The following is a 27,974-nucleotide window of genomic DNA, read 5'->3' as shown; positions in this document are numbered from 1 at the left end:
AATGGGACACCCAGTGATCACTATGAGATAGCGTTTCTGTTGTCGATGTGCGATTGGATGTTGTAATTGTAGGTTTATGTAGTAAAATGGCGGCGTGTTGGTGTTGCTCGCGAATTTTGTTAAATTATCGAGATTATTTTTGTATTGTGAGTCGATAAGATACACGCGGATAGTACGGTTTTATTATTACTGTAAGTGTGAAACCTCAGACACTTCTGTCGACACTATGATACACTGACTCAGCCATAACACACAGTCTCAACATTGAATCAGCCAATCAGGGATGACATATACACAATTATACTCGTAGATGTGTTTTGACTAAAAAACTAAATTCACGATCAGAACAGAAAGATGTATGACAGTCATCTAGTTCCTTGAGTACTGTACTGGTAATATAACTATACGGCTATACCAACTTGATTCTAAATTGGAAACAGGAAGTTAATTCGTAAACGATTTACTCATAATCGAACCAGCTCTATCTCTACCATTCACTTTAAAATAGGGGCTCCACAGACAATGAGAGAAATTAGCATGGTATTTGATAACTCGATTAGCTTCAACTCCTATAACCGACCATCATTAAACAAATTAAAGTATTATCCGCAAAAATTAATCCTGCCCATGTTATGTAATTGCTCATTGACTTGAATATGAACCTAGATACACAATACCAGATGAAGTGGCTGTATTAGCTTGTTCTAAAATCTAAAAACGAAAGTCATGTGCCGAAAAATCCATCTCGGCACTTCACCGCACTTGCAGCGTTACGTTAGACATATTTTCAGAAAAGGAAATTCTGTCGCAGGACCCTTGTCACAAGTGATTAAAAAATGCGACACATTTTTGTTGTCAGATCGTTACTTCATTGAAAACTTATCAACCTTTCAACAGATCTATTTTCAATAAAATCATAAGCTGCAAAATGATGAAATGAGCTCTCCTTTGAAAACCGACAAACTACATTCGTTGCACAAACCCAAAGCTCGCATACTGACGACATGCGACCTACCAGGGCTGTTCTCCGACCCCATCAATCTGGTACAGTTCAAACGGAAGAAGCCACAGTTACCAAGTCCCGTCAAATCGAAGCCCGGCAATCACGTTCGAAAGCCAGCACTTCCCACGCCAAAGTCCCACCAAAACGGCAGTAACGGAGATTCAAAACATTGGAAACCGTCGACAAAACCTGTTAACGCAACCGCATCGCAACCTGTTGCGGAGTCGGCAAAGAATAATGGCATCAAAACACATGGTGCAAATGACGCGAAGCCCAACAAGCAGAAGAGATTGAAGCACGTCAAAGAAAGGAATCGTCAGAATGCCGGGAATATTAAAATCACAGAAATGGCAGATGCTGTCCTGCGGGAAGTACCGTCGCCATCTCAGCAAGAACTAGAATCCACGCATCCGCGTAAAAGAACTCACAGTGACCTCGGTGACAATGTGTTCGACAATATTCTGAACAGTGACACCACAGAGTCGGCTCAATGTCGGGAAAAAGTAATCGAAAACACTGCTAACCCACACTCGTTATCTAAATCAAACTCTGTCAATGTCTTACCCGATAAAAAAGAGCACGAAAAAAGCGTGATCAAATCGCAAATTCAGTCTAACGTCAAACACGAAGGCGGTGTTCGAAATCGCGAACAATCGCAGAAAAAAGGTAAGACCGATAGTCCGCTCAAAAGTAAAACCGATATGTTTGATAGGAACATAAATTTTCCGCACCCCACTAGTCAAATAAAACGCGAACGCAGTCCGGACTCTGTAAAATATTCTAAAGAGCCGAAGAGGAAAAAATATAGAAAAAATTCAGATCACGATAGCGGTGAGAAAACAAGTACCAACGGAACCGGTATTACACCGATAATAAAAACGGAACGACCCGCAACACCAGAAGTCAATGAGACGGTAATTGAAAGTCCACACCGTAAAGACGAAGACTCTGGCAGCGACTCTGATGCCTCTTCTTCATCGTTATCATCATCTTCTTCGTCTTCAAGTAGTTCATCAAATTCTTCATCAGACTCTGAATTATCCTCCCCGGAACACACGGCGTTAGTACAAAAATCTGATTCTGAAAAATCTGAACCGGAAAAACCCGTTAAAGAGGAGATATTTGTCGGTACTCCTGTGAAAACGGAGCCTTCCGATGAAAAATCAGAGATAGAAAATGGCGATAAGACAAGGTTACCGTACGTACCGTCTGTTTCGTATTTCCAAGCTCTGCCTGAAGATTTGGAGATTGTTGACAAGTTCCCGTTCTCAAATCAAAAATTTCGGAAATATGTACACGTCGAGACGTGCCCGAACGGGGAAGCGCCCGTCCTGCACGCCTACAAGCACGAGTTGATGGAAATGTCGGAAGCGGATCGAGATTTATTCGCAGACGATTTTTGTCGCCTGTCCTTCTTGGAAACGAAGCCGAATTCTGCCGACTTTGTGATGGGCATCGTGCACGATGCGCTTTCCGACCAGCCGGACTATTTGGAGTATTTCGCAGAGAAGCACGGAGATATCACGGTGAAAGCCGAGGTGCTCGGGCAGAGAGATATTCTGACGATGTCTATCAACGAATTCAAGACGAAAGTTCACGACACGTACTCGAAAACGAGTGGCATGTACAGGTAAGTTCTTGATTATTGTTGTTTCGCCCATTTATTCGTACCTATTTCATTAGTGATTTGTGGTTACTTAAAATTTACTATTTGTAGGCCTACCGGATAATGATATCTTTGATTAGGTTTGGTTTGCTAGCAGTCAATTGATAAATCGGAATTTTTAATTTCCAGTGCAGGGGTCAGAAACCTTTTTTATGCAGCGGACAAAATCTTGAAGTATTACCAACTCGCATGCCGAACGTTTTCATTTTAATTTTTTAATGTTTTTATATCAAATGCGGTTCCTTTAGTCAAGTACCCACAGGTTGAACACCCTAGACCAGTGGTTCCCAACCTTTTTCGATGGCAGGGCCAAATTCAGAATTTCAGAGTACGGCCGGGGCCGCACAAATACCAGGGCAATGAAAGGAACCCAAAATAGTCACCAAAATATGAAAATTGGCATTGTTCCGATCATTCGCTTGACGCCATTGGCCATTGTGTTGCCGCGCTCCCGTTGCTCAGAACAATCAACCTTTGCTGGCTATTTCGGAGTAATTTTATTGCCCTGGCGAGATTTCAATTCGTATTTTTGGAATCAGTGCGACCCTTGCTTTCGATAAACACTGACATATCAAATTATTCGGATGCTTGGGTCGCGAGCTATAGGACTACCAATTATGCTGCATTTTGCCGGCTAAGCAGTACGCATCTCGGCGTATTCAATCGTGAGTCACTTGTTACACATCTATCCGTAAATTAGTTATCATTACCCAGGGCCGTAACAGCACTTCGTCAGCCCCTCCCCCCAAAAAAACGTTTCTCTTGGGCTCCCCATAGGGTGATAGACCGAACTTCGAAGCCCCCAGACCCTCTCAGGATAGATGGCTGTTTACCGCTATTTATCATCTAAATCAGGTGTTCGTTTCAGGGAGCTTGTCTCGAGAAATCGCGCGAAGCGCGAAAAATTTCTATAATTCATGATTGAATCGGTCAATATTATCGGAATTGCTAATATATTGGTATCAATTTTTATCCTCTCTCTGCTCACGTACTCAGACTGACCGGTTGAGCCGAGTGAGTTGTGTTTGAAAAAGTAGGACCACTCAATAATAAATAAACATCTTCGTGCGGTGGCAGGAACGAAACAGCACTTCGTCAGGCCCCCCAGAACACTTAGGTCTTGAGCTCCAATAGGGTGATAAACCGACCCCTCATGCCGTTGTTCGCTTCTGCCAAGAAATCAGGATCCCCGTTTAGTGAGCCAGCGTGGTGCGCGAAAATTTTCGATAATTCAAAATGAAATGGGTCAATAAGATCGGGAATTGCATATATATTGCAATCAGTTACTTGTCCTCTCTGCTCACCTAATCAGATTTACCGGTAGAGCTGAGTGATGTGTCTTGGAAACTGTAGGGCCCGTAAATAACAATTAAACATATTCGGACGGGCGGACCCGTTGGTACCACTTCGTTACATGATGTTATTTGTTATTTCGTGACCTCCAGTCTGCTATATCAAAAAAGATAAAATCGCCCAAACGTATTAAACTAAAAGATGCACACGATTTCTAATTGGTAGTTCTTCACTGGCATATAATTCTTCCCTGCGGGATGGTAGCCTATTTGTCTCGTGACGTTCAGATTGCCAAGACAGGAACATTCGCCGCCAGTCATTTAGGCGCCTATGGTCAATTATACCTATATGTATATTGAATATACATAACGAAGTTTTCGGTCAGCGTGGGCAGTCCTTTTCGGCCAAGGTTTTCTCGCTGCCGACCGTTCTGGCACACTTCTTGGAGTCGCATGTTACATGGCCTAAAACTTTAAATGTCTACGTGTGGCGTGGGCGCGGCATTGGCTAACGCCGATATGCCCACTTCTATAAATCTTGCGTATTTTATCTTGGTCGAAGAGTACCCAATAATTAAGGTACTTGATAACTTGATATCGCGCGCAGCGCGAAAAATCTTTGAAAAAGATGCATAAATTTTCATAAATTACTCTATAATTTATGCTGATTCACTAAATAATTTTGGGCCCCCTTCGAGCTCGCTCCCCCCAATTGGGGGGCTTGAGGTGCGACGGTTACGGTCCTGTCAATTCCTCTAACTATACCTATATCTATAGGTACTGCCCGTTCAACTGGAAAGTTAGGGCACATTGCATTGAAACAGCAGTGACGTAATCTTAGCAGTCTACTCACAACTTGCCTGCAATCCTAATTGAAAACTCCAGACTCCAAGCCAAGCAAAAGTATTTTTTAAATATATTTTGTTTTCATAGATCGATATCTCAATGTTTTTGTGGGGGCCGCAATTAGGCTAGTTGGGGGCCGCATGCGGCCCTCAGGGCCGCGGTTGGGAATCACTGCCCTAGACTAAAGCATCCCAATGGCTTCATGCCGTTCTCTCATAATTTTGTATATGACAGTACTCTTCTGTACATTATGAATATTTTATTTATATATATTTTGGTGGGGGGCACCCATATTAAGATATATCGATCCGATTACAATGAATCGTGTGAAGCGTGGAGATAGTTTTTAATATAAAGAAATATACGCAAAAATACTTTACGTGTGCATATTTACATCTCGTGCCACTGTTCTAGTTTATATGTTTATGATTTCAAAGTAAATTATTGCTGAGATGACTTAGTTTTATAGGTATGGTATTGGGGATATTTTGAAATTTTGATCAATACCGATGTTTCTTGAAACTTGGTTTCTTCTTTATTTGGTTCCGCAAGCAGCCTGTTCGTTTAATTACGGTATATATGGACGATTTATGCATCATTCTTAACTGTTACAAACTTCTTTTTGGGTTTGTTTAGCCAAGCTTCATTTGCCTATCTTGAATGTAATGTCTTACTATTGTACACAGTCGTAGGCTACTCTATAATTGGATGTACGCTTGTGTAAATATGAAGGAGTTTGCACATAAAGGCATAGTCTTGAGTAGTGACAACTCTCGTGCTTGGACAAATAGTGAATAGACCGGCTGGCGGGCTCTTGTTTTGTTTTTTAAGTAAATTAGCTCTACAGGTGTGCCACTTCCATGCATTCAGAGTCATTAATATATCTAGGGGGGATGGGGGAATTTGAGTATATTTTCAAGTTTGAGCAGCTGTCATTTTCATAATCAGTCAAATAAAAAGGTGGCTGGTTGATATTTGTTACATTGTATGGTTGAATTTTCGGTTGCAAATTAATTAAAGATTCAATTTGCTCGCAATGGAAAAATATTGTGATTTTTTTTTTACAAATTCGTATACTCAATTTACCCCAATTTTGTGGGAAAATTGAGTATACTGTCTAAAGTGTACTTGAAGCAAGCCTTATCCCCACGTTATACCCAAATGACCCATTGTATGGGAAAACTGAGTATATTTACATGTTTTTAAAAAATAAACTGGAACAAGATCTCTTATTGTTGCTTGAACAGAAACTTTTTTAGGAGGAACAGCAGAACGAAATAATCAGATGTCAAAGTTTCACTAAATGTTTGGATTCAAATCAAATTTGACAACCCCTCTTCTTTCTGAAATTGGTGCTTTCACTTTGAAAATTACTTCATTGAATGAAATGGAAAATATTCTCCACATGAAATTGATGTCATCAATGTTTCAGGGATAGGAAAATATGCAACCCGTTGGTTGATGCTATGTTCATACCAAACAAAAAAAGTATGTTCGAATGTTTCACCACCACCCATCATATTTTCCACCTGCCCCAGAAACTTTGTCTGTCTGTATTGTATAACAAGCCAATCCAACTCGTTGATATCCATCTCTTTCTAAACTGTTTCAAATTCCCCAAGTCCATCTCAGAACTGTACTTAAAGTGGCTACTTCCTCCTCATAATCGTCACTGACCACAACTTCATTGCTCTTGTGTTTTAGCTTTCATACATTCTCCTCATCTTAAAGTCTGGTCATGCTTTCTTCTGATGTCAGCACCTCACCAGTTATGGCCTGATCAAGTGAACATGCCTTCTTTTGGCATTATGACTAGCTAAATAATTTCTTGATTCTCTTTTCATTATTTGTGAGACTACTGTGTAGTAATTGCCCGAGTCAAACTTTTCATCTAGTCACTTTCCTCGACTGATTCTTGCTCTTGTGGCTACAATTTTCTGTGTTGCTCTAATTAACTTTGTTATGAGTGCTTCATAGGGAATCCCAGACTCTATTATAACAGCTCTTTCCTGTCTTACTTTCTTTGATGGCATGATCGAATTCATGTGGTGCATATTTAGCGGTTCGCTTCTTCTTATAATACCTAAGCATGTCTGTTACTGTTTTAAATCTCTAATTGTGTAACAAAATCAGAATAACAAGATTCAAAAGAGTATCTACAACCTCTCTGATGACAGTGCAACAAAAAAAGTTCTCATTTAGTAGTATACTCAATTTAACCCACTCCTAATTTATACTATACCCGAATCACCCCAAAAAAATATTCTTCAAATTAAAACTTACTCTTACCACCATTGACAAAATGCATTGCCATACCTTGTAGTATGATCAACTATCACAAACTTAAGCAATATTTGGATATGCAACAACCATTTTTATGCTGTCTGCAAAGAAGTTGAAAAGTGGCGTCAAAAATGAAAAAAAAAATTCACAAACTTTCAATTCCACGTTGAGGCTAAAATCGGCCTTTGATAAAAATGGTTATTAGTCTTATCTAGAGCTTACATAGTGAGCTAATGAATAAATGCAGAACTGCCGAATTTAAAGCAGATATGTTGAGAAAGCAAAAGTTTTTGTCAAATGTACTCAAATTCCCCTACCTACTCAAGTTCCCCCACCCCCCCTATTTGCCATTATGGATCATTTGTGAGGTATATGAGAAGGATGTAATGTATTTTATTTGATATTTTCCAACATCATTGGTTGTGGCACAACCAAGTAATTGTGCTGACTGTATTTTCCTTGAACCTAGACCTCAAATTAGGGACTAAATCACATACGGTAGACTACTTGATGTACATGGAATTTCCTTTACTTGAACGGTAAACAATTCTTGGCCGCATTTGAAGTCCTCTTCTTGTGCTCAGGTATGGCCCGATGAGACAGATAAGTCTCGTGGGTGCCGTCCACGAAGAGTCCGGGGGATATTACCCGGATGTCCTGGACATGCTCGAGCGGGATCCGTTTCTGCGAAAAACTGCTCCTTGGGGCGACTTGTCGTGCACGCCGATGGAGTGCAGGTCGCTGAGCAACGACGGGCCAATTTTGTGGATAAGACCCGGGGAGCAAATGGTACCGACGGCCGACTTGAAGGGGTCTCCGGTGAAAAGACGGAGGTAATTTGCATATATGCTATGCGTTGTATAGTTTATTCTATGATTTTGTCACTGTCATTCTCCTTCTATAAGACTTGTACCTCGCACGGCATAATATGCACTTGCTGCTTGCTTTCTTCAAAAGGATTTGGATGTCAGATTTAAGCAGCCTGTTCCAATTTCGCAAATTTCCTTTATTGCTTATAGTGCATTTATACTTGAAATTTGCGGTCTGTAGAGAACAATTGATAGCTGAAAAAATATAGGTATTGAAATCCCGTAATTTCAATGCAAAAAAACTGTGTTTTGTAGAAGTCCAATTGACATGAAAAGGTGTCGTTTACAAATAATAAATTGTGGTATTTGAAATGAATTGCCGTACTTGTATTCAACAATTCATATTTTCAGTAGGGATGAAAGTCAGTGTCGGCAATAACCAATTTTATAGAATATATAATTCTAATGTGACCATGGTTCACACTTTGCTAACAATTTTTGGCGTCAAACGTTTACGGAGGAAAATCCCACTTTCTCATCTTTGTGATGTATCGGAATTGTACGTAACCTAGGACAGTTGTGATAGAACATGTCATGGTTCTTGAAAATGATTGGGAAATAATTGTTAGTTTCAGTCTTTCAGGGCATTGAATAAAAGTAAAATAGCAATGGACACTCTATGAAGCTATGTTCCAAGGTGATTGTTACATTCAACTTCAGGATATTACGTGGCATAACACTACTGTGCAAGAATACAATGTAATTGCTTGAGATTGGATCAATCGATTTATTTTGAGAACTTTCTTCGATTTGTGCAACATAACCCTGTTCAAGTCTTTATTGGTATCAATATTGATGGTATTAAATCATGTTACGGTGTTTTATTTTAAGTCCTACTAATATATAGTTGGCTACACTGAAATACGGCAAAGATGTGCTGCTGCTATGTGAGATCGAAAGGACTTAGTTTCGAATTATTGGAAGATTGATTTTGTTAAATCACTTATGCCTGTTTGCAATTGATATGCTATTATGCTTGAGGACCATGAAAATTTGTTGATGCTGTCTGTAAATGGCGTATAGGCAGACGTATGGTATATGTGGTAATTGGTTTGTTTGAAGTTCTAAGGGTGACCATATTATCTGACAAATATGGTGAGTGGTGACTGTTTATGCATTGAAATGGAAATTTCTAAGCCGGGATAGATATAGCCTATTGCTTTGAATTTTGCGTGGCATTTAAATAATATGAATCTCTACAATTTAATTCAGTAATATACATTACGTCTCATGTATGTAACAAAACATGTAACTGACAAACTGGACACACATATATTACACATTCACCATTTCGTAAAGATGAAGATTCTAGCATGGTTTTTGGAATTAAATAACATCGTCCTGTCAGCAAATGTGTGTATCGTTGTGTTACCGCTTACCGGTATGCCAATTCTATCTTCAATGAGCTGTAGAATATGAATTGATCTCATTGACTGATGATAGTTTTACTTAGTATGATTATTATTTGGATCTCGATTTAACTTACTACATGAGTGTATGTTCGGGTTAGCACTGAGTTAATATTTCAAGTGTTTTTTATAATTCACTACTCTTGACGTTTTTAACAGCCATTTTGTGTCATGGCTACTTCTAGATGACATTCTGTAAAGATCAGAACTTTGTTCATCATGTGGAGTTTAACTGTATCATTTACCCCTGAAATATGATCTTCTATCTATAAATCCAATGCAATAACAACCTCTGGACACACGACTTGTTAGAACTCTTCAAGTGTGACTGAACCGTAGTAACCTTTGTGGTAGAACGTTCCTGATGACTTTTGAATAAGATAGCTTGCCGTAGTAGTCCAAATAGTTTGGTTGAATCTTGAATGTTCAAGTGTCATTGATTTTGAAATTATGAAATTCGGCTAGTTATGTGCTGTATAGATTCTATACGAGTAATTGACTATGTATTCAATAACTTGGGTAGAATCATGATTGAAATTGACGAGATACACTGAGCGGGGGAGGTTATTGGCTGGTAATGATATTTCATAACACCTTGATATTGACTCTATTATATCAGTACAGCCAAATATCTTCTGGTCGAAACTACACACAGCAAAAATACTGAAATCTATTTCTTGTAGTGTATGAGAGATGCAAGTGTAGTTTAGGATCTTTTGAGTTCACGAATAATGAGACATTGCATGCTGAGAGACAAGTTTTGCAGCGCTATGCAGCTACACTTTGCTGTAATGGTCTCTTGAGTGGAAGTAGATAATTTGTTATTGTAACTTAACTCTTCAATGTTCTGATATTGACACAAAATTTGACCATAATTTACTACAAGGACGACTGTAAACTTCTGCATCAGAAATAGAAGTCCTATGAAATTAGAGTCCTGTTCGAGGACTGTTGATATCAAGTTACTAACATCAGACATTATTCTAATTTTGCTTTAATTGTGTAAGCTATGAGTTAATTTTACAATATTTGTTGAATTTTTGATTTCATATAACTAGATACATTGTGAAATACGACATCAGTTAACTATGAAATGTAAGCAACAGCTTGGTTAGCGACAGTGCTCCGTGATGCACATCTTCTCTTCAACAATATGTAGCTTAAAGACCTTTTCCATCGGAAATACAATGGTAATAAAATCACTCAACGGTAGCTCAACAAGGTGGTAATTATCCGGAACGCCATTTAAGATCATGTACATCTGGAATGTACCTTTGCCTCTAGAATTATATATCTTCACAATGAAATTATGGCATGCCAGTTGCACTATAAAGGAACTTTCAACACTGCCTTGTACCAGGAAGGCTATTAATGTGAGGTCTGGTGACATACTGACATTCGTTGAATATTTATGACAAAAAATGTTTTCACTTAGCAACTGCCAAATGTCAACGTTGCAAAATTATGTGACATTTGTCGGCAAATTTTACAAACAAGGATTTTAGCATTGAATAAGATTGTGAGACACAATACCGAAATATATGATGAGCCGAATCAAAATTGACAAAAATATCTATTGCATTTTCCTGCTGCCGTGCGTCAGACTCGTTTATTCTATAATCGAGAATTGAAATTAACCGGAAAACTGTGTGTCGTTTAAAGTTCTAGTGATTCTGAAATATGGATGACTGATTTTAACTACATCGTATGATATAGAATCTTATAGGGAAGTGTTGCTTGTGCCATTTAAAGCTAACTCAAATTTGCAGTCAGTCGTAGGGCAATAAAAATGAAAGAAGAGTTTTGTTTGAAAGGGTGTTTTATCCACAGGACCACAGCAATGATTTGATTTTGATCTTCCCCTACTTTTGATGTCGTATGGTTCAATAGCATCATGTTTAATTTAACTGGTTGCCATTGCCCATTGGGCTATTCCCTGAACACAAAGTCTGACTCAACATCAAGAGTAGACAGATCTGATATTTCTATCCCATAATACCATGCGGCCTTGTAAATATTTCGAATTCCTTACATGTTGTCAAAACCTTCACAGAGAATTACGTCACTTATTTTTGTTGAATTCCCAATTCTCTGTCCCAATCAGACCGAGGTAGAATACAATATCTCAAAATCTTCAATACATACCAGCACCAGGAAATATTCAGGCTCAGTTATATGTCATTGGTACATTGATATAGCACCTGTGATTGTGTGTGTTTTTATGGAGAGTTGGTCCTAACATCTAAAACATAACGCTTTGAATGTTTATGTCTGCATTGTTTGAGCTATCAAATTTGTGGATATATCCATACTGATAATATGCACCTAGCACCCAGGTGCAAGACATCAGTTGTTTTCTTTTGGCGTTGAGCTTGATAGAAAATTGTCTCCCATTTCCATTTCGGTTAAATAGCTCAGCTACTCAGTATTCCAGTATATGCGTTGAATGATGAAAATGAAACAAATTGAGAGTTATCGAATTAAGCTGCATTGATGTCATTTAGGCTCTTTCGTTAATTCAAGTCCAAAGTTTACTTGATAAAAGTAACACTTGTATATATTATCTGGATTCCGTATTCATTGTGATCAATGTTCTCGCTTGTGGTTATGCACAACACACGCCTATGAATGGTTATGCGAAGACCTCCATTATCAAGGATCGAAATGTGATTGGCGTGTCACATTTTATGGTTGTCTCTTGTCTGCATTGTGTGCCCCGTGTGAATTCCTATTTCACCACTGTCGGCATTGTGAGAATTCGGAAGGCAAATATTTACATGCCTCGGTGCAATGTACATGGTTTTGCATACATCAGGTTATGATTATAATCATGGTACCTTTTCGGCCATTGAAGTAATACCGCATATAGGTAATGTTCACTTCTGTCTATTGTTTGCACAGGTCGAATCAGGTCAACGAGCTGCGACGGCTGTCCTTTCAATACACCCCGCGGGCCAGCGATAGTCGAGAGGTTTTGGTTGAAGATAGGACGCGGGCGCATGCTGACCATGTCGGACATTTCACCGATAGGCAAACCACATGGGCTGTCGGGGCTCTGAAGGCTGTGACGGCTGGACAAAAGTAAGTCACCGCATGTACCGATCTGTCCCGATTTTTTAATGTTGGATATGGTGAATGCTTCAGGGAGTTCAGCCCCACACATATGCGATACAATTGGTGATTATCATGTGTTACAATGCCAACGTCACATTTTTAACGTGGTCGACTACATGCTTGAATTTAATGTATGACTAAATGAACTGAGTAGAACTTTGAAAGTGGGGAAAAGTTGCTGTCATGACTACGATGTCAACAGGAATCTATTTGAAATTTCACCGACATAGTATCTCTTGTGTTATGTATCCCATAGCGACGAACTTTGCTTACTGAAAATACGGATAAAGTATGGCCTGGCTTGGATAATGTGAGACGCTGATTGTGATTTTAGGTTATATGAGTGATAACACATATCTAAAATACCAGCTAATGTGATGAAATGATTTCATTTTGGAGGAAAAGTTTGCGAACTGTGACAATGTGTTTGTTGAAATGTAAATAATCTGTGATACATATATGTGATACGTTTTTCTCTCTTCGAATTCATCTGTAACCCACATTAGTTCTGTCAAAATGCTGGGTTATTTACTATCCAAGCTACACAATATATGAGTCGTTGGGAACGGTTTGGCCCCATCTGTCAATTTCCACTAATCCACTCCATACCTCTTCGTAAAAATGCATCCGTGATGAATAAGGACGTTGCAGTGGGGCGACTTTGATAGTAAAACTACACACATCGCAAATATACTTTGATGTTACTTGAGTCTCCGATTACCTTGCCTGTGGTTCACTGTCGACATCAATATTGATTGGACAGTTGTGATAACAAGCTCCTGTTTTGACTCTGTATACCTTTACGGTAATCCAGCAAAATGTTGCCTCTGTGCTTTTTCTGAATATGAAGGTGGAAAAAAGTCAATTTTTAATCTCAACCTTCTGCCGATCTCATGATCAACTTTTAAACTCCTTTCAAGTGTGATTATACTCTTGATACAAGCCAATCAGACCTTTTCATACAAGTAGGCATGGCCAGATAGAATAGGGTACTTCAACTAATTGTAGCATTAATTGAAGACAATTTTGAGTCAGGTAGAAGTGGAGTTTGGTCGTTGTCCGTGTCCCTTGTTACTTGTTATTTGCTGTAGCACGAGGCGCATTTAAAATGTTCCGCGCCTCGACATAGATAGTCATAAGCAGACTTTAACAATTTGATAATTCTAACCGTCTAATTGGAGCAAAATGCCTGTGATCTGATTAGTGAAATGTTTCAATGCTTTGATTTAAATTTAAGACAAAATTCTGCTTTTCCTGAAAATGCTACAGGAGAACTGTATAGTACGAAGCGAGCCAAGTTTGGTGTACAGACATGGGAATGAACTCTGACCTGACATGAAATACATCTAATTTTCGGAAGATAATTCAATTTCCAAGTTTTTCTGAATTTAGCAATTCCAATTCTAGTCTAATTTGGAAAATAATGATTAGCTGTAATACTAATTCTAATACAGTGGTTCCCAACCTTTAAGTCTTCATTCCCCACTTCAGATTTAGTCCGAGACTTCATTGCCCACCAGGACCGTAACGGCACTTTGTCAGCCCCGCCAAAAAACGGTCTTGGGCCCCCAGAACCACCTCATCCCCGCTGAGCTTGTACACTTTTTCCTTTCAACTTGTAAGCTATGTTGGGTCTACTGTTTAGTGCGTCGCCTTATTTCTACTAAACGTGCGAAGCGCGAAAATTGTAGCCTATGTATTTCGTGGCCAATATGATCGGGAATTGCATGTATTTTGCTATCAATTTTTTATCCCCGCTATGCTCGAGTAATCAGATTTACCGGTAGAGCTGAGTGAAGTGTGTTGGAAAAGGTAGGACCCCTAAAGAAAGAATTGAACATCTTCGGGCGGACCCGTTGGTATATTGACTTCGTTACATTATGCTATTTCGTGACCTCCTATATCTGCTATGTCAAAAAATATGGAAATCGTCAAAACTAAAAGGCACACACGATTTCAAATTGATATTACGTTACTGGAAAATCATTTTTCCCTGCGGGATTGCATTTGTCCCGTGGGGTTCAGATCGCCAGGACAGGAACATTCGGCGCCAGCCATTTAGCCAATTAAACATATATTTATATTGTATATACCGGTATATCAAAGTTTTGGGTCACCACAAGGGCATTCCTTCTCGGCCATGGTCTTCTCGCTGCTGCTCGTTCTGGCACACTTCTCGAAGTTGAATGTTATCGCGCAAGCAGCGCAGATTTTTTGTTTAAATTGGCATTGGGGGGTTTGGGGTGAGACAGTTACGGTCCTGTTCCCCACTACCCAGCACTTTTGTCATCACATAGCAACTATCTGCTGGTTTGACTACACAAGACACACAACCACACCAGTACGGCGTACGCAAGACAATCGCCTATAACTGCAACATAAAACGTATTGTGAACCGATACCAGTAACGCTCAAAATTTCACGAAAGTGTTATTACACGTCAAACTAGTCGTGCTGGATGCGTTTGTGACGCCATCATTGGCCATCCAGAGTTAAAATGAGGTCTTGTGAACAACACACAATATAATTTTCGATACATACATTCCAGAGCAGTTAACTGGTAATGGTAATTGCGCAAGTGTCTCCGTGAATATGTAGACTGTCCTGTATATAATTTTGAACAAATGCGTCTATTCCCCACCAGAAACCATTGAATTCCCCCACCAGTGGGGAATTCCCCACCATTTGGGAACCACTGCTAATATAATTTGGAAAATCTGAAAATTTTCCAATTGTTCAACTGTGGTTGTGAGAACCACTGGGCACTGTATTTTATTCCCCGGGTTTCCACAGTGAATTTAAGCGAAGCCTGTTTACATTTGGGCAACGGTTTAAAAGTGAGATCCTTTGCATTCATCTCACTTGCGAGATGATAATTATATTTGGTCGTCACTTGTGTAATTCACATGACCGATGCTTGAATATTTTTGTTCCAGGTCCCACATCAACCGTGTGGTGAAAGACGTCATCTGCTTTCACCCGTCTTCGTTCGATTTGGTCGCCCAAATTCTTCATCTCGATCTCTTCGAGCCGCCCATGTCTCAGGTGCGATTTACCGCGACAATTCGCCAGGTTTTATGTACTAGCATGCCAAGCGCAGGCCCGGCTTTTGCGGATGAACTACTAACTTACCATGGTTGATTGAATCTGGATACAATGCTATTTGATACTAGAAATAGAATGTGATGTCACACCATGAAAGAGTCTATGTCCATAACTTCGAGCAGGTTTTACACTGGAAAATTCTATGATCTTATTTGATTTGAAAGGTTATAAAATTGAGTCTCGCGAAGCTATGTAGTATTTACAGTGGAGTTGGGAGTGTTATTTAAAATTTGTGTTGCTTTGAAATCAATCATGCGCAACAGTGCAACATAGTGTTAGATACAGACCCGAGTTCTGCAAGTGGTATTATAAATTGATTTGTCTCTTCCGCCTATAGGCCCAACTCGTGATTTGCAAGGTCGAATACCAGCTGCATAATTCATTGTCAGGATATGCAACAGTGGCATTCTGTCGACTTCCTTTTTGCGTGATGTGCAGACTACAGTTGCTCGTGACTAGCATAGCGGTATGCGGCTTAAGTAGACTTGATATTGCAATGCGATTATTCATTGAAATATAACATTGCTAATCTCGATACAAGACCCATTATATTTAGAGGACATAATGTTGGTAGAATCGATAATTTCTTGAGCTAGTCCCGTTGGTCTGCACTCTGCAGTCCTGCGATTCAATAAACACAGAATTTTTGGATGTTATATAAGATATCAATGGATGGTTTGGAAAATATTTAAGAATTCATTATGACTTTGTCAAAGGCATTGTGACCTCGTGGTCCTTAACGGAAATGTGCTGTGTATTGTTTTTTATTCCTTGGCGTGAGAAATGTAAAATAAACATTTTAACTATTATTATGAAAATACTTCTGCCATTGAGAAGGTTGTCTCTCAATCAAATTTGGGATATTGTCGTGTATAGATTTGGGTATCCTATTCAATGCCAGCTATTGCGATACGAAGCACTGAAAGCACCATACTGCAATCGCTTGCTTTGAGCTATCCACTGGAATAATATATATGTGACAAAACATGTAATATATGTGGGAATTGATCAATTGGTTATCAGTAAAATTTGGGAATTCACAGTCCCAGTTCAAGCAGATGTGCTTAGACCTCGGAGACGGACTAGGTTTTCTAATTTAACAATTTGAATGTTGTTGATTGGAGACTACTCCCGCTTTTACTTGAAAAGAAATTGCCTGTAAATAAACGTTTGCTTTTCAGTGCGTGAAATGGGTGGACGAAGCCAAACTGAATCAAATGCGGAGGGAAGGCGTCCGCTACGCGAGAATACGTCTCTACGACAATGATATCTACTTCATACCGAGGAACGTGGTACATCAGTTTCGCACCGTGGCCTCGGCCATCAGCATCGCTTGGCACCTGCGGCTGAAAGGACTGCACGGCGCGCCGACCTATATCAAATCATAGTCAGTCAACCCCCCCCCCCCGATTCGCAGAGATGAGGCGTTTTGTATCTCAAATAATTAATTTTGTTCCGGATTTTAGAATCTGATTGAAGTCCAAATTCAAATCTCTAAATAATTTGCTATCATGTCCAAATCCAGGTCCAAATCTTGGTGATGGTGGCAATTTGTTCGATAGATACATGAAAATTGAAAATGATCCGAAATTTCGTATCTGAATCTAAGTCCAAATCCAGCTGAGAATCCGGCCAAAATCTTCGAATCCGTTTTTTTTTTCAAACCAAAACTGTGCTCGTCTCTGCTGACTCGACGGTGAATAGTGGAGAGAAAAAGTTCTTTATTTTCTAGCTGCCCTTATTTTTGATATCGCGACTGCCGTTGAAAATCGGCGCCTGACTCTCGCCCTTCCGTGTCGGTTTTCAGAGTAGCAAGTCGGCGGAGACAATTATTTTAAACCCGGTCTCGTTTTATGCCGTTGTCGTGCGCATGCGGTTTTGCACTTGAATTGAATAGGACTAGTACTTTTATTTTTCGCGACCGGCAAACACGCCTGCACCGTTTTACTGTGCGATTTTATCTCGTCGAAATTTTATATATGTGGTTGCCTCTGTGGCCTTTGCGCATCGTCAACGATGCGCGAATTGTTTCGGAAACGAGACTCGCGAGCAATTGATTGTGCGTGCGCGCGCCTCGACGGCGGGCTGCAGCTTGTGCGAGTCTGGTTGGCTTGTCTTTGTCTCCCTTTTCGATTTAAATTTTGTTCTTCATGCGCTGTCGTATGTTTGTGACTGCACATGTTCATGTGTCGTGTTAGGATGGCTGATCGTGAACGGGCCTTGCGAGATTGTCAGGACATTTCGTCGCTGTGGAATCACAAGTGGCTGTCCATTTTTTACATTTTGAGGAAATCAAGTTTTATAGAATTTATATATTATCGCAGCGACCTGTTGGCCGTGGTTATGTTTGGATCAATGCGACACAAATAACTTTGCTGAAATATGTCAAAAGGCAAATGTAAATGTTTCAAAAACTTTGTTTTCTGAAATTGTGATAAATGGACGTAAGCCGCTCTGATTCCACGATGTTATACTCGTGAATTCATTATTCCAATTTTCATGGCGGTATTTTGAAGTGATTTTGATGTGTCTCTCCTGGTTACAATGCTAGATGCCAGTATTTCATTGCTGTTATAGTAACAGCGTAAGGATGGATCCGCGTATTAGATCGCTTTGACTTTATGTTGTTTGATTTTGCAACCAGGATGAATTGTTTGAATACGATTTGTGGTGTACAGCAACGAAGGCCTGTAACTTTGTGGGAGAAACCGAGATTCTCGACCTTTTGCCGATGACTTGAATCTATAAATTTCACTCAAAATTAGTTTTTGTCGGGAGACAGCTGGGCTTTGTAAATAGACATCGATGATATAAGCTCAAATGCCGTTTTCTACATATTTAACGTTAGATTGTTGCAATTTTTCATGATTTGCCGTCACAGGTATGGTGGCAGCGGCTTGTTGTGGTTTTTCGTTGTTCTCAGTTGGCACCAGCCTTGCACTTTGTGATTGCGTTATGGTATCAGTCCATCTTGATCTGATTGTAGGCCTACTAATCTGGCAGTACTAATATAGGTTACGTTAGACTTGATTCCAAAACAGTTCACTTTCAACTGTGGTATTGCCCCACTGTATATTTAACACCGACGCTTTCAAGGATGTGACCTGACATTGATGTTAGTGTAGTCTGTGCGGTTTACCCATCATGAGCCCGATGCTATGTCTGATGGCCTCTTTACATTATATTTGAAACATTATGACAGCATGGTGTTATCGATGATATTTTTCTGACAATATGCCAAAGCATGCTCCCATGTTGTTTGATGTAATGTTGGTATTATTTACAGGGTGATAATTGCTTAATTCGGATTTATCTGGGCTCGGTTTTACCTGAGTGAGATGTTATCCTGGAGGTATGTCGTAAAATCATCAACAATTGAAAGTATGCCAGCTACTATCGTTTTGTTTTAAAAATCTCTGGCTATGCCTAAGATCGTGTCTGTTACAGACTAGCTATATTTTGTCCCGTCTATTCTTTGCAATCCTCAACACCTTCAGTTTCCGATAAAGTCAATTGAGTTTATTGATTGAGTCAACCGCATGCTTGCAAACCCCGTTATTTAAATCATCGTTAAGTAGCAGTCTTGTGAAATGACCCGCACGAGCTTTGTACAGTATTCATGCCGCGCATGTCTTTATCCCGAGAACGTTATATTCTAGAGCTAGGGTGTAAGGTGCTGATACATTGTATAGAGTCTTATTTCATTTGTTGTTTCAGAATAAAATCTCATCCAAAATACACAAAGCAGAGTGGGTTACTAATATTACCTTCCGGGATAGGGTCAGTGCACATTTTCCGATTGTGTCATATTTGTGTGAATGTAGGTGTATGCCACTAGGCCTATTTAATTCTTTGCCTCAGAGCTGGGAGTTAGCTGTAGGAGAACCTCACTCAAAGTGGCCAAAGTTTTCAGATATGCCCTGTTGGTATCACAGAAGTACAATTGACGATTTCCCGGTAAGTAAAATGTATTCTTGGAGAACTATTGAACTAATAAAGTAGTTACTTGTTTAATCTCCCCCCTGCACACAACTTGTTTTGTGGTGCCATAGACTGTTAAGACACACAATTGATTTCAAGAGATAGGAAAATATGTGTTTATTGCACGGGTATTAAAAATGTTCATCGCGACACCACGTTCACTGTCCTAACGATTCCAGGCTGATTTTCGCTTTCTCAACGTCGTGCATCAGGTCGTAAAATTGCGGCAACGTCATTTCGACGACACAGTCCTGACGTTTCCGGTCCGCTCCTTCGACACAGAATTTGGCCTGCGAAACACATTTGTCACAAACAGGAATTCAATATACAGTGCACCAAACGTGGAGCAATTACGATTACCGCAAAATTTCTCAATATTCAATTACAATTACATGGAAAAGTAAACATAATTACACAGAGGCGGCCAAAATTATCAACATTGCTTCTCAAGTAAAAGCCGTACTAATACCATTGTATATTTCTGCTCAGGAACAAGTATTTGTAGAAAGGCACAAAACTTCAGTATGCATTTGAATAATATGTTCATATTGAAATGAACACAAATATTTTCAGCCGACACTCGTCAGGGGTAATTGTCAGCAACTAGTAGAGAATTGGAAAAAACATTGTATATCAACAATCGTATCACAAAATATTGTTATATATTGTTGACACATAATGTTCTTTCCAATTCTCTACTAGTTAGTGATGATTACCAGGGACAAGTGTGTGCCGAAAATGTTCGGTTCATTTCAATATGAATATACAGTTTTGCATAAAAACCTGTTTACGTGTAAGTGGAATTAGTCTGAAGACATAGCGAATTGCGTAAGTAGAACAAGCAAAACTTGCTCGAGCACTGCAAAATAGTGGAAGTACCGGCCAGTGACTACTACTTACTTGAATGAAACACCGTCCCACTTTACGAAGCTCGCTACTCGATGCCGTCACCCCAAACTTCCAGTCAAAACCAACTAGTTTTCTTCCTTTCGCCGACGACACAAGCAATTTGGTGTGCATTTTCGATATCGACGCTTTATACGCTGCGCAAAACGTCTTTGCGTTCTCCTCGCTGACGCCCAATCTTTGAAGGTCGGATTCTACTTGCAATACACTCAGATTCTTCTGCACCATTGCTGAAACACAATGACCGCCATGATTGCTTGAGTGGTTTTCAGGTAAATTTGGCTTCTATGGAATCATATGGTAGTGGCCGCGCATAAAAGACACATCTACTATTTGTGCCAGAGACGCAATTTTGGTAGCTCCATTGTCCATGGGTTCTCAAATAATAAAATTAATCCAAATTTGGATAGCGAAACCTGCCAATTTGAGGTGCAAAACATCAACATCTGTCAAAGAACGACCTTCTTCAAACCTGTAGTTGAAAACGTATTAGTGTTAAAGTCTGTTATGAAATTCCAAGCATCATTTAGTTTCTATAACAGAAAACTTTTGTGTTAACCCAGCAGAGAAATTTGACCTTTAGGCCGAATGTTCTGTAGAATGCGTAAGAACCACTATATCTCACCAAGGTTTGGCGTATGTTGCATTGCAATGCCTATACTGAACACAATAACATGACCATTCTAATTTAAGAATGTGGGCCCATTTTGAAGATGGGCTACTATTGAATTTGTCAAGACTGAGGCATTACCAATCAACTATTAAATTTAGAGAGTTAAAGATTTTCAAAGTAGATTTATTTGCAGATAATGTTGAAAACTGGCAACTAGGCTATCTTGCGCAAAAAAGGCAGGTGGCAAGACTAGATTATTACATGTAGACTAATATTGATAAGTGTATTTTCCACAAAATGACATGCTAGAGAATACTCCGGCTGCAAGACTTGGAGAAAAATTTATGTTGGTTCGAAAAGCAATAAGCACACCTGGCCTAGTCTAAACCACCATCATCACTCTCTATAGAACTCCTGGCCATCTTGTGTTACAGACTAAGGTTGATAACCGCCTATTTTATTCCACCCAATCTAGGCAATAGTCACCAATCTCACCGTTAGTAACAACTATTAAAATCTTGGCCATCTGCTTCAAAGGCGCGACTTTGATACCGTTTGACGACGCAAATTCCTGCAGTTTCGATTCCATTTCGTTCGCATTTGGAGCATTGCTCAGCAATGAGAAGACAATATCCAGTAAGTTCTGATATTGCTACGTAAAGAGCCGTGTTCAAAAATGTTACCTACGATTTCAAAAGAGGTCTACTCACCTCGGTGTTGAGTTTATTGGTTTTTTGCATCACAGAAATGACCTCATCCGGCGGTTGTGCTTTTGAGAAATTAAACGAATCCATTTTATATCTACGTATGATATTTAACTGCACTTAATCCTGAAATAACATACACTCGAAGCATTATAAATAGACGCAATTGGAGTCAAATAATAAAGCGCAATCTGGTAAAAAATCTTAAAATCGTGACAGGCACTCTGTGATAGTAAAATATCGGTTGATCATAGAGAGTGAACTTAGTTATGACGGGATGTGTAGTAGTTTTACAAACACATGATAGTAACATTTGGGACATGATTATAATTTGCACGTCTTCAATAGAGACACAGCTTTATAATGCCAAGAATAGTTATGTGTATCAGAAATAGTTATTAATCCCATATAAAGGAACCATGTGCACCAAACTCAACAAGATGGCTCAAATTCAAAGCATGAGCTGTACCGCTGAGATAATTTTGAGTTGCCAGAGCTTTATTTTTGGTATTCGTGATTGGCAAGAGGGCTGTCCCTGATCAATCATTTGTTTTTTGTAATTGAAAGAAGATTTGACCAAGTACAAGAAAGGTTCTTCAAGCCAAAATCACTAAAAGTATAAAAATGAAAGAAAGCTTTGATTGCTACTCAATTTTGAAGTAGCATGGGTGTAGAATAGTTTCTTGTGATACGGCATTGGCTTGGGACTTGTACAGTCAGTGGGTTAATCACTGTATATAACGCGAAACACTGGTGATACACGAACAATTTTGCTAAGAGATCTTGACAATGACATCGAAAAACACAATGCAAAACAATAGACAAAGTATACGCTTCATGGTAAATTTTCAAAGTGTGGACTTTGACTAAAATATTGAAGTTGAATGCATCCAACTTGGATTTGCGATCACCTAATCATTCAGGTTCAATAGTCACATAAAAAGTTCCAAGCATACCGAGTCTTCATAAGCCTACAATTTGTATACGCAAGCATCGTGAACTTTAATTCACATGAAATATGCATAGCTAAAGTTTGACATATTGCATCTTCCATTTCATTGGAACCTACAGAACGGACTCCTATCGCGACACAACATGGTAAGAGAGTTCAAGTTCATATCCTAGTAGTGTTACAAATGAATGATCAATTTTTGCAACATTAGTGTACGAACGTGGCAAAAATACTGTCCAACATTTCCTAGTTATATCAAAAGTACGCGTTACATGACACATAATTTCAACACTACTTCTGAGATCCCGCTAACTTAAGCAAAGCATTGATAGGACCTTGTCAGCTAATAATCATTGTAATTACTTAACAGTTAACACACAGACATATTCTAAAATATTTTGATCAGGGATTTGACCAATTCAACATGAATATCAGACTTTGGTGCCACCATAATAACCGCTACAACACACGGTTCAATGAGCGTTTTACTCAGAATATCATAATGCTTGGTATAAATATAACAACTAATGAGTAGGGTAGTACGTTCCACTTTGCCACATGTCGTATATGTTACGAGCACCAGCTACCAGCCGACATGTGGGCTTCTTGGAGGAAAGAGCAGTAAATGAGGTCATTCATTAGTATATAACTGATACAAGGACAGAGGTGGTCAGTAACGAAGTACTTCTACTTTTTGAAGTACTTGAAGTAGAATTTTCCTACTCACACTACTTTTTAAGTAGATATCATTTTAGACTACTTCTACTTGACAGTTTTCAGTTTTGTAGGCAAAAATAAGCTTAGAATACCTACTTTCTTACTTGTGAACCACCACTCCTACTTCTACTTGAGTAGAATTCGCGGAGTTACTTCTACTTCTACTTGAGTAGCGACGGTGACTACTTTGACCACCTCTGTACAAGGATTAATAAAATGAACAACACACCAGTGTAAGCAGTACATGGTTGACTTTACGTATACTTCCCAAGTGTTATACAGGTGCTTCCTTAGTAATTTAGACAGCTTCTTTGAGGTACAGAACTTCAATATACAATTGAATAGTATATTCATATTAAAATGAACCCGAATATTTTCGGCTGACACTCGTCAGGGGTTATCGTCAGCAACTAGTAGAGAATTCGAAAGAACAGCGTATATCAACAATCGTAATTTAGGTAAAGCAACAAGAGCTACCTTCTCATTACAAGTTAATACCGTCAAATCAAATAACTTGAAATATAATGCCAAGTCAATTAGTTACTGAACCAAGCATCTCTTATCTTGGAAAATTTGGACATATCTCAAAACCACTGAAAGGTTTGAATTTGAGTAAGATCTAATTCAAAGAATTTTTTACAATTATTCATTCCAATCCCTAATTTAAAAACACACTATTGAGATGATCTCATAACTTAATGGCAAATTAAGCAAATGCTCCTAGACTTCAAAATTGATCATAAAATATAACACAAGAAATATACGAAGACTATGGCTAAATTATATACCATTGTTACATACCAATGCTTGAGAAGATAAGATCAATATAAAATGTGAAAGATGCAATGAAATGAACGGAAAAATCGCACATCATAAATAGATTGTATATTGTATTATCACAACAAATATACACTCATGCAAACAACACTAATATCAATCATGGAAAGGCAAGGTAAGAACACGTGGAGAAGTAAGCACCTCATGATATGAATGGGCAAATAAAATGCAATTCATTGGTATCAAGTAAAAGTATACACCTTTCATTAGGTATCACTACGATAATAGGGTTCGTCAGAGGCATTACTTTTCCAACCCCGTGCATAATATTCTAATGATTGCAAAAGATTTCTACGCGCTTCAAGGGACATGTTACTGGAAACCACGCAAGTGTCTCGTAAAAGAGATATGAGCTGCGTCATTCTTTGTGGATTGGCTTCGTCTAAGAAAGCCCCGGCTATTTTCAAATTATCGAAAAGACACTCGGACAATTTACGGTTCAGCTGCTTCTGGTCTAGTGTAAGGTGAAAGCAATCAAATACGGGGTTGACTAATGCCTTCAATCTCTCGTTTGATGAAGTGCGCAGATTCAGATACAGTTCTGTGAGGAACGTCACAAAACCACACCATTCGTTATCATTGCTTTCGATGGCTTTTAGAATCATTCGCTGGCGATTTTTAAAATGACTTTGAACTACATTCAAAAGGACAGTACGGAAACTAGTACCATTAACCATTCGATGCGACATCTCACTGGACAACACAGCGCCGCTTTGGGCGGAGGCTGGATTTTTCATTGCTTTTTTGCAAATCATTTCCGCGACCTCCTTCATTTTCTCCTCGGTAATCATGAACGCATGTGCAGATTTTAGTAATTTGGAAAGGTCCGATTTTTTTGACACTTTCATATTTTGGAATTGACGTTCTAGCGGCTGTTTGCCGGCTTTGGCATCCCGATGCAGCCAAGAGTGCACTTCCGATTTACTGCGGTCGGATACGATACTGTTTTTTGCCGAGCTCGAGCTCTCGCTGGAACTTGACTGTGAGCTGTGTCGACTGTGCGGCTTAATAGCAGTGGGTTTTGATTTTCCACTGTTCGCACGGTCACTGGAGTAATTATCGCTATTTTGAATAAGTGGGTTGGTAGTAACAGATTTGCTATCTGCACGTTTATCTGTTGATTGCCCTTTATTTATTCTGCGATTGTTATTGGCATGGCCCGCCGTTTGGCCGGGTAGATCTTTTCTTTGGCTATTTATCCGCTTTTTACCGTTTAACCGGTGCCTCAGATCGTTGTTTGAAATATTTCTGTGTTGTTCAGCATTTAGTGACGATGCACCACTGTCGGGTATATGAAAATTTGGCATGCCAACGTCATCAAGATACGGCTGTGAAGGCGGATGGCTATCAACCATTGGATTGAAATGGTAGTCATTGGGATAAGGTGCATACGGCAAACCCGCTTCGGCGATAGAAGTGTAAAAAGAATGGGGTGCTTCTTGCAAATATTCAGCTGTGTAGAAATCTGAAGACAATCCGATAGGATCTGCGGCTCCATTGGCGTGGCGCTGGGATGACATGGCACGGATCATGGAGTCTTGGCGACTTTGACGTTCTTTTAGCTCTTCTTCAAATTCTTTATCATTGTATTCATATTCATTGTTAGCAGCGGAACTATTAGTGAATGTTGTGGAAGCGATACAATCGTCCTCGGCAACATAACTGTCGATGAAACTCTCCAAGTCGGCAATCTCGGTATCCATGTCAAATACAGATTAGATGATTTTATATTTGCCCAATCAATTACTTATTCCAAAACATAGCAATATCAACGACCCCACTGAAATAAGAAATTATTTACTGATTGAATCAATTCTGATTAACACCTAATGTCATTTCTGCTAGAATAACACTGGGACAAAAACTAATAAAATGGCCCTCCAAAACGTGATTACAGGGGTGAACATGAACATACCCAACACAGCCTAATAGTGACAGCCAGATGACAATTAGCGAGTCTGATATCCATTATGAATGGTGGGGCCTATGACTCAATATTTACCCAAGTCGGCATAATCAGAACCCAGAAGTATAAGACTAATCATGAAGCCCTTGGCCCGACAGCATCACTCATGCGGGAATGCCTCTTTGAAATATATTTTATATAGAGATGAATGTGTATGAATATCAAATCAACTGAGACAAGAGATACGCATGTGTGTGAAGAGAGAAGAGAGAAAAGTACTGCAATGCATGATGACTAAGTTATATAGGCCCTAGTATAGAGTTCCGGGTCTAGTGCACTTATGTGTAATCACTCTGGGAACATTGCATTTGTAACAGCATGTAGTTCTTTCAGGATGACATCAAAGTATATACTGAGTACTTTCATATCATAATGGGTATAGAAAGTCTCTTTCAACGTATAGTGCTGGCAGTTGAGGTGGGTCTGATCAAAAGACTACACCAAGTCGTTTCGGCACCCTCCTATATCTTTTCATTATATCGCAATCTTGTGGTGTAGGCCTATTGATTTGATGAAAATTTCAATAAAGTTATGATGGTTGGAGGATCTGTTGCACCTAATAATATGTACCATTCAGATCTATGTGTTATTTGTAGTATGAATGGTCTCTAATTTATGCCTACAAGCTGCAACATTTTAATCTCTATTTATCGTCCACTGATATAAATCTCTTCAATTTTAATCCTGATTCCCTGAAAACGATAAAGCGCATGCACATATATTTAGGCAAAACGGATCCAAGTCGACATCTTCCTGTCTATTCATTGTATCGCATTTTTTGTGGTGTATTGAACTGATAAAATTGCTAATAAACCAATGATGATGATGATGAAGTCTGGCTACATGTAAATCAATCACAACCTGCCAAAAACTGTAAAACTTTCCTGGCGATTTACCTTATTGTGCGCGCACTGAGTATCATTATTTTGCGCCTAAAGAATCACGCAAACGCTCCCCTACGGCTCCTACGCCCTCCGTTCTTGGAGCAGACTGATCTTGAGCTTTCTCAGAGCTTGAGCTAATTAGCTGAGCTTTCTCAGAGCTTTCGGCACAGGAGCACGATGACGTAACAACAAGCCAAACAGCTGGGATGCTCATGCTCATCCCACTGTGACATATTCGTGGATTTGGATTAGATATGGATTCACGATTATTTCGAAGCTGGATTTGGATCTGAAATTTTAATTGAAATTTTTGTTTTGAATTTTGTGCAATACCTGAACTAATTAAAGTGATTACCGGTTTTGAACTAGGATCTACCCTCAATCTACAGTCTGCAAAATATTTCTCGACTTGGATCTGGACGTAAATTCGAATCTGAAATAGGAACTGGATATAAAGCGCTAATCTCAAATGTATCAAACAGTTAGGTTCAAAGATAGGTTAGGACGTTAGGTTCATCATCGTTTTATTAAAATTTTCATCAATTCAAAGCACCAAAAGGTTGCGATACAATGGAAAGATGCATTGGTTCTGAACCTTTTTGTATTCGCGGACCCTATTTGGATCGTCACGGACCCCCGTGGAGCCCCAAGTTTTAGTTCAAATTTAGGTCTATTATTGCGCAGCCGCCATATCTGTATTGTGCAAATATTAAGTGTAGGCTAGTCATAAACAGCAATAGAATGACCTTTATTGAAAAAAAACATCATACTATTGGGAAGAATTTTATTATTTCAAAGCGAATTCTGTAGCTGTTTTTCTAGAAATA

At 39.2% G+C, this 27,974-nt stretch overlaps 2 protein-coding genes across 3 annotated transcripts; one reads left to right on the top strand and one right to left on the bottom strand.

Annotated features, from left to right (window-relative positions):
- The first annotated feature begins 103 nt into the window (after positions 1-103).
- On the top strand, positions 104-19,331 carry LOC145454791 (uncharacterized). The gene is made up of 5 exons (XM_080332776.1): positions 104-2,633; positions 7,675-7,923; positions 12,270-12,449; positions 15,419-15,527; positions 16,769-19,331. Exons 1-5 carry the CDS (start codon positions 937-939, stop codon positions 16,973-16,975), a joined length of 2,442 nt encoding a protein of 813 aa, XP_080188902.1. The 5' UTR covers positions 104-936; the 3' UTR covers positions 16,976-19,331.
- A 325-nt stretch (positions 19,332-19,656) lies between these two features.
- On the bottom strand, positions 19,657-27,311 carry LOC145454792 (COMM domain-containing protein 7-like). Of its 2 annotated transcripts, XM_080332777.1 has the most exons (5): positions 23,906-24,470; positions 21,798-23,749; positions 21,583-21,739; positions 20,469-20,704; positions 19,657-19,858 (listed from the first exon to the last, which is right to left on the bottom strand). In XM_080332777.1, the coding sequence occupies exons 2-5, from the start codon at positions 21,879-21,881 to the stop codon at positions 19,727-19,729; spliced, it is 609 nt and encodes a 202-aa protein (XP_080188903.1). In that variant the 5' UTR covers positions 21,882-23,749; positions 23,906-24,470; the 3' UTR covers positions 19,657-19,726. The 2 variants fall into 2 exon arrangements, 1 of the variants encoding a protein (XP_080188903.1); XR_013920229.1 differs by lacking the exons at positions 19,657-19,858; positions 20,469-20,704; positions 21,583-21,739 and having other exon boundaries at positions 21,918-23,749; positions 23,906-27,311.
- Between the last annotated feature and the right edge of the window lie 663 nt (positions 27,312-27,974).

This window comes from Botryllus schlosseri, chromosome 13 (genome assembly GCF_051294905.1).
Source record: "Botryllus schlosseri isolate E-star chromosome 13, Bs_hap1, whole genome shotgun sequence".
NCBI lineage: Eukaryota > Metazoa > Chordata > Ascidiacea > Stolidobranchia > Styelidae > Botryllus > Botryllus schlosseri.
The sequence above is the reverse complement of the archived record's forward strand: the minus strand, read 5'-3'. Positions and strand labels throughout refer to the sequence as shown.

What these genes read in the sequence shown, in the direction of transcription:
- LOC145454791 (XM_080332776.1), top strand. Translation starts at nt 937, where the DNA reads ATGAGCTCTCCTTTGAAAACCGACAAACTACATTCGTTGCACAAACCC. An exon ending in TCTCCGGTGAAAAGACGGAG is followed by an intron (nt 7,924 to 12,269) that starts GTAATTTGCATA and finishes TTGTTTGCACAG; the next exon opens with GTCGAATCAGGTCAACGAGC. An exon ending in TCGAGCCGCCCATGTCTCAG is followed by an intron (nt 15,528 to 16,768) that starts GTGCGATTTACC and finishes TTTGCTTTTCAG; the next exon opens with TGCGTGAAATGGGTGGACGA.
- LOC145454792 (XM_080332777.1), bottom strand. Translation starts at nt 21,881, where the DNA reads ATGGATTCGTTTAATTTCTCAAAAGCACAACCGCCGGATGAGGTCATT. An exon ending in CCAATAAACTCAACACCGAG is followed by an intron (nt 21,740 to 21,797) that starts GTGAGTAGACCT and finishes CTCTTTACGTAG; the next exon opens with CAATATCAGAACTTACTGGA. An exon ending in TGGGACGGTGTTTCATTCAA is followed by an intron (nt 19,859 to 20,468) that starts GTAAGTAGTAGT and finishes TGTGTTTCGCAG; the next exon opens with GCCAAATTCTGTGTCGAAGG.